At 53.6% G+C, this 7,049-nt stretch overlaps 1 protein-coding gene across 1 annotated transcript in view; it reads right to left on the bottom strand.

The window, feature by feature from the left end:
- Window positions 1–4,445: 4,445 nt before the first annotated feature.
- Window positions 4,446–7,049, bottom strand: part of RPH3AL (rabphilin 3A-like (without C2 domains)) — a gene marked incomplete at its 3' end in the record, with an annotated part of 25,133 nt that continues 22,529 nt past the window's right edge. Inside the window, exons 7-8 of the mRNA XM_010137740.1 lie at window positions 5,084–5,197; window positions 4,446–4,628 (exon numbers count right to left, since the gene is read on the bottom strand). Of these exons, the coding sequence (XP_010136042.1) occupies window positions 4,446–4,628; window positions 5,084–5,197 (297 nt within the window). The remainder of the gene's footprint in view (window positions 4,629–5,083; window positions 5,198–7,049) is intronic.

The following is a 7,049-nucleotide window of genomic DNA, read 5'->3' as shown; positions in this document are numbered from 1 at the left end:
CAAAAGTCACCTCCCCAAAGACTGCCATGAAGAAAGTCATTAAAGAAATTACTATCCCATTCAAAGCCTAATTACTGTTAGGACAATTTTTTTCCCCAGACCCACGGAAGTAAAATGTTACCTCCTCCTCCTCATGCCTGAGGGAGTAAAGCAGGCATCTGAGAAACAGAAGGGAAGGGGAAAAGAAAGAAGTTAAATGCTTTAGCTTCAAAGATGCCCTGAGAATTTCCTGCCACAGAAATAATGCCGAATGGCTCTGCCTGTCTCGTCTATTAACAGCTTGCATATTTATGAGCAAAAGTTGATGGCTACCCCAGCCAGGGATGTGCTGAGCCACGGAGAGAGCGACACCACCTCACTTCTAAATCCAGTCGATTCCTGAAAGACAGGGCATAAATCTCCCCAAATTAAGGGAGCTGGAAGCAGCGTTTCCTGCCCACCTCTCTCAGCTCCAGGCCCTGTTCCCCGCCCTGCTCAGCCCCTGCCAGCAGGACCGCTCCACAGCAAGCAGCCACAGGGAGGCACCAGGAGCTGCAGCCTCAGCCCCCTGCGAGAAGGGTCCTGGCTGGACCTGCTGACCTCTGGAGGTCCCTCCAGCCGGTCCCACCCTGGCACTGCAGGCCACAACATTTCTGATAGCCCGCCAGGCGCTGCCGTCGTCGTTGTCTCAGCTCCCAGCCTCAGCAACGCCGCTGCTTAACATGGCTCCGCTTAACCGCCAGCTGCTGCGCTGCTCGTTAAGTTTTAATGATTTAGACAACACGTTGGCAAACAGAGGTGGGGCGACAGTGATTTGTGCTCAGATGCAGGCTGCTCATTCCTCAGCTTATCCCGTGGCTGTTTCTCAAACCTACTCTTCCAAGCTTCTCCAGCACCACAGCCCACACCGAGCTCACTCACCGTTCCCTGCCTGAAAGCTGTTCAGGTCACCCAGAGAACACCAAAGAGGATTGACCTGTTCCTCAGACAAGGTCCTCAGAAGACACTGAGGATCCCATTAACCAGGTAACACTGAAGCAGAACTTGCTTCTGATCTGAGGAGAGATGCCTTCTGCTCTTAGCTTACCCCCTGCAGCAGCCAGGTGCAAGCTCAAAGATGTCATCGCCATTAAAAGCTCTCCAGGGGCAAATGAAACCCACTGTAAGATATTGGTGACGACTTTGTTTAATTCTGTGGAATATTCCTTTAATTAAAACGTCATCTTTAACAATAGTGAGGGGTTTGCTCTTTTTTAACAGAGGCACCTCTCAACACGTCAGCTGTACAGCCCGAACAAGGCGAGTCACCAAACTCGCTGGGGGCAAGAGGGGGAAAAAGGAACATTGTGCTTCTTTCCTGTGTGCAGATTTCATTCCCTTTAAAACATTCTCCAGGAAAAACAGCACGTGACCTTCCTCTTTACTGCTATCCTGTCAGGGCGGGCACCTCCAGGAACTTCTGAAAAGGTCTGAAAGCCACCGAGCTCACTCACCGTTCCCTGCCTGAAAGCTGTTCAGGTCACCCAGAGAACACCAAAGAGGATTGACCTGTTCCTCAGACAAGGTCCTCAGAAGACACTGAGGATCCCATTAACCAGGTAACACTGAAGCAGAACTTGCTTCTGATCTGAGGAGAGATGCCTTCTGCTCTTAGCTTACCCCCTGCAGCAGCCAGGTGCAAGCTCAAAGATGTCATCGCCATTAAAAGCTCTCCAGGGGCAAATGAAACCCACTGTAAGATATTGGTGACGACTTTGTTTAATTCTGTGGAATATTCCTTTAATTAAAACGTCATCTTTAACAATAGTGAGGGGTTTGCTCTTTTTTAACAGAGGCACCTCTCAACACGTCAGCTGTACAGCCCGAACAAGGCGAGTCACCTCCCTCGCTGGGGGCAAGAGGGGGAAAAAGGAACATTGTGCTTCTTTCCTGTGTGCAGATTTCATTCCCTTTAAAACATTCTCCAGGAAAAACAGCACGTGACCTTCCTCTTTACTGCTATCCTGTCAGGGCGGGCACCTCCAGGAACTTCTGAAAAGGTCTGAAAGCAGGTGGTTAAAAAAAAAAGGAAAACTGGCAGCCTCTCAACTCACCGCTCTCTTCTGCAACCTCGGCTCAGGGGCTGAGGCTGCCTAAATCCCGGCGCAGCTCTGACAATGAGTCACTTTATGACGAACCCCAGGCTTCATTATCTGCCTCACCAAATCCCAGCCGGAGCAACACACTGGAAACCCACAAATGCTTCTAACAGCTCCTTGTTCTCCCTTGGCGGCAGGACCACGTTGTTGTCTTGGCCTTCAGACTTAAACAGCTAAGGACCATGAGAGCCGCTGCATTCGCAGTACCACTCCCTAACTCCCTGTTTCTGGCTGTGGCCTGGGATTTCAGGATGCTAAAGTGTTCTGCAAAGTCACACTTGAGACCAGATTTAGAGCAGAGGTGAGAAAAAGATGTGAAAAGAAAGTCACCGGTAGAACAACACCTGAGGTGCTAATACAGAACAAAAATTGCACCCAACACAGTGTTAAAAAGTTACAGAGCCTTTCAGAAAAGCTATAGCAAAATCTCCCTTTAATTTCCCCATCCTGCAGCTGAGGATCAGCAATTCAAATGAGAAAGGATCTCTGCCCCCTGTTCTGCTTTCAGGTCAGAGCGGAGCACAGGGCCTGTCCCACGGGCAGGGAGATGCAGCGAAGAGTTCTGCCGCTCTTGACACAGAGCACCCACCACCTCCACCGCTCTCTAAAGGGATGAACAGCAACAGCAGCCTCTGCTTTTCGGCAAACGGCGGCGTCCAGAGGGACCCATCGCGAAAAGCCCCTCACAGACTGAAGATGGGGAGAGGGGCTGCCACCTGCCCCAAGGCCCCCAGCCTTCGCACACCCCAGACCTCCAGCATCCCAGAACTCTCCTCCCGAGGCACTCGCTGCTGTAAGCACCACGCCTGAACAAAGCAGCCCCTTCTGCGGGAAGAGTGGGAAATAAATGACCCCGACATAATAAAGAGCTTTACCGGTATTCTCTAGTCAGCCAGCCTGGCTTAACCTTGTCCGTAGCAGGATCCTCTCTGCATCTCAGCGGCTATTTTAACCGGGCTCAGGAGAGCGCTATAGTTTGCATTTTTTAATGTATGGCCATGCTGACTGTCATTTTTAGGTCTCCCCAGCCTAGCAAGGAGAGATCCCACTGGAGAGCGTTGACCCCTTGTACCAAGCTTTGCATATGAGTTTTTTAGCAGGAAAAAGACAATTTTTTACCTCCGAGATATCGCTTGCACTGTCAGGGCCAGGCAGCAGTTAGTTCGAGCAGCTGGCAGGACAGCTCCAGAGAGCCAAGCGCTGTCCAAACACACCATCCAGGAGTGCATCCATCCAGACTTCAGCGTGGCCACACCGAGCAGCAGGAAAACCACCCAAGGGGTCACACTCGCTATCCACCACTACCCGCTCCAATCCCACAGCACAAGCTGCTGCTCCGCTCCAGCCAGCAGCGGAGCCAACACCCAGCAGGAACCCACCGTCTCTAACGCCAGAGCCAACCGGGGCGTAAAATAAACCGCCCAGTCCAGGGGAGCTCTACAAACCAGCGAGAGGATGGGCAGAGCACAAGTGACCCTCACCTGATCTGCTTCGTGAAAACTAAAATTCGAGAAAACTGCAAATCCCTGAAACTTGGGGAGGGAGAGAAAAGCAGAGAAACAATTTTATGCCGATTATTTCTAGTGGGCAGGTGGGGAGGGGGACTATGACTCCATGTTGCACTGAAGGATAAACCTGCTCTCTCTAATCCAATTTACACCTCAATACGCTCAGCACAAGACAGACTCAGGATCAAAAGGAGTGGCAGGTCGCAGGGAGGCAGGAACGTTCTGGAGGGAGCAGTGCTAAACGAGAACTTACGGGGTTATGGAATAGATTAGCAGGAACGGCAGAGAGAACACATCTGCATCTCTTTCAGCTGCTCCACATCAGACATGATAGCAGCCGCTGCGCTCACTGGCACTTCATTGTTCCAAGCTCGTTCAGGGGGAAAAAGAGCCCTTTTTTGCACTGCAGAGCTCTGGGAAGAGCCGTGCTTGGCTTCAAGGGCCATCTAACACTAGGAAAATTTTCATTCCGTCTCATAAAGCTGCTGGACTTTGCTTTCCTTCAGCAAAAGCTCAGCCTGTGCTGCTGCCTCCCTCAGGTTGCTCCAGGCCTCTGCAGGGGGACAGAGCTGGGCTGCTCTCGGAGGTGGGTGTAGGCAGCTCCCCCCCAGAGAATTACTCATCTTGCAGAATAGATTCTGCACTCAGGGAAGAGGGAAGGAGTGAGCTGCAATGCTATGACAGCATCTGCCATGAGCAAAGCAGCAGGGAAAGGTGACCCCAGGGCGCAGCTTTGCCAGGTGTGCCTCTGAGAAGGCTGTGCTTCGAGAGACGGCAGCCCCCAACGCAGGGACCTGCCCAGAGAGGAGGTGCAGCTCACCAGGGACTCTGCCGCCAACGTCGCTGTCGCGCCCCTCCGCCGGCTGGTCGCTCTGGCAGCTCTCCGTGGCACTGAGGGCAGCCCCCTGCTCGCTGCCCAGGCTGCTGCGGCTCCCCGAGAGGGTAGGGGAGTGGGAGCTCCCCAGCGCCCTGCCCATGGTCTGGCTGGGTTCCCCGATGGGTGCTGCAAGGACACAACAGAGAGATGTTGCAGTGGGAGGGAGAAGTGGGTGCAGACGCTGGGGCAGGTCTTAAGAGAGCAGCAGCCTCCCAGCTCCCAGCCAGGCACCCTCAGGAGCAGGGTCAAAACCCAGTGCCTGTGCTCTGCTCCTAAATGGCACCAGCGATCCCAGTGCTGTGAAGTCAGGAGGAGCCGGCCAGAGACGTGCTCCCAGGCAGCCAGGAGCAGCTCCCAACTGCAAGGGCAGACCCTGCAAGGCCGCAGGCAGTGGAGTGACCCACCAGCTGCTGGACCCATTGAGGCCACTCCAGTGAGAAAGGATCAGATCCCCGGGCACAGCTACAGCCAGTGGGCTGCACCAGCACAGGCAGGCTGAGCAAATCCCACGGTACCAAGAGCCAAACATTCGAGCACTTGACACTTCCCACCTTCCAGCCACAAGAACAGCAACTCCTCACCCAGTCCCGCTCGATGCTTTTTGCCTTGTGAGCCTTTTGACCCCGCAGATAAAGGCTTGTCATCCAGGCTGGAGGAGCTGAACTCCGAGTCGCTCTCGCTGTCACTAGAAACCACTGCAGAAAAGACTGGAGGGGAGGAGAGGAGACGAGGGAGACAGTTATTCACAACGTTGGTAACACCCGCCAGAGAGGGTGCCAGATGGATCCAAATAAAACACGAACAACTGCTGACTCGCTGATCACGTTCTCCCTCTCCAAAAGGAGCCCTACCTGCAGTTCCTCCACAACTGTTCACTCCTCCTCTCACACAGCATTTGCTTTTACTTTTAACAGATGATTTATAACTCCACTGCACACGCCTCAATGGTGCCGGCACCTGAAGCAGATGCACGCCCCACCAGCGCTACTCTCCTAAACCTGTCTGGGACCACGGGGACCACACTGCTCCCTCTGCCAGCTTCACTGCCCAAAGCTCCCTGCTGCACAGCCAAGAGCCCTGCGGCGTGGCTGCTCTGGGAGCTGGGCTCTGCCCCCGCTGACCCCCACGCTGGCACACCAGTGATCCCCCTCCCTCGCAGGAGACACACGCTAAGGGCTGGCTACGAGGCTGGTCCCTGCTCAGCTGCAGGTGGAGGGGTCCTGGCTGCACTGTAAGAACATCCACGTTTGAGTCATGTGGAGACGGGGACTGGCCAAGTGCAGCAGTGCCTCTGTGGAGGCGCCGGGATCTACGAAGAAAACACCAGATAAATACTGAGCACATCAAATAAAAACACCCTGCAGCAAATACAAGAAGAACCAGCCACCTTGGCTCACGTTCCCTTCAGCACCCAGCCCTATCAGCGCACTGCCCAGAGCTGCATTACTCCTCTGCCCTAAGGCTGAAAAAGGTCGCTCCTCCTCCTCAAAGAGACTGTTCCCTCATTTCAAGGTTGCATTGTTCTCTTTTTTCCCCCCTCTCTGAATCCTGGCCCTACTTCTGCTGCTTTCCACTCTCCACAGTTTCCACAAGAGCTGAAGGAGCCTCATTTTGCCAGACACAACTTCCCACATTGGCAGGTTGTTTCCACGTTTCCATGCAATTATGCAGGCACCTCTCCTGCTTATACCAGCATAAGCGATAACTCGGCTGCCAGCTGCTCTGGGTAAAATGAGAGAGGTGTTTTTCCAGCTCCTGGCTTTTTGTAATGGCCTGGTCTCAGAACAGAAATAATGGGGCTAAGGAGGAAGGTCATGGGAAAACACCTGTCTCTTGTTTGAGGGATTGCACCTGCAGCGTTCCTCTGCCTGGCCGAGGCAGATCCCAGCTCTCCCGGCAGCTCAGGAGCCACTCCAAACAGTGGGCTTGAAAAATACAATACCAGCTCACGGGGGATATAGAGTAGGGAACTCTGCAGCCTACAGCCTCTACTGTAGAAAAAGGAAGCCCCAACTATTTCTCTGTAAATGCATACTGGTGAATATAAACTCACATCCACGAGAGAAAGGAGCTCCCCGTTCTGCGACTGAACAAAGCGCTTCACCCCCGTGGAACGTTACTCATAGTGCCCAACCTCACGCTGCCGCCGGGCACAGGAGGGACGCGGGTGCAGTGGTACAAGGTGACAGCCATGGGTAAAGACAGCTGTCACTTCATCTCTATCAGCCCAAAAATTCACTACACGCAGTTTGCGGAGCTGCAAACTCTTTAGCACTGCCCGGTGCCCCAGGATGGGTACCCCTCCCCTTGCAGAAGCGAGCACAAACTGTCAGACATTTCTGCCAAGGATCTCTGCAGACACTCCTGAATTCAGGCAGCAACCTGTACTACGCAAAATATTTTATTAAAACAAAAAAATTAATACCTAAACCAGCGCGTTCTGGAGTTAACATCTCTGAGGACACTGAAGCTGGCTGCCAGGGTTATTGCCGTTGCCCTGGCAGGCAGCTCCGCAGGCACGCCGTGCTGCTGGGGAGCGCTGGGCAG

This window comes from Buceros rhinoceros, unplaced genomic scaffold (assembly GCF_000710305.1).
Source record: "Buceros rhinoceros silvestris isolate BGI_N320 unplaced genomic scaffold, ASM71030v1 scaffold27126, whole genome shotgun sequence".
NCBI classification, from domain to species: Eukaryota; Metazoa; Chordata; class Aves; order Bucerotiformes; family Bucerotidae; genus Buceros; species Buceros rhinoceros.
The sequence above is the reverse complement of the archived record's forward strand: the minus strand, read 5'-3'. Positions and strand labels throughout refer to the sequence as shown.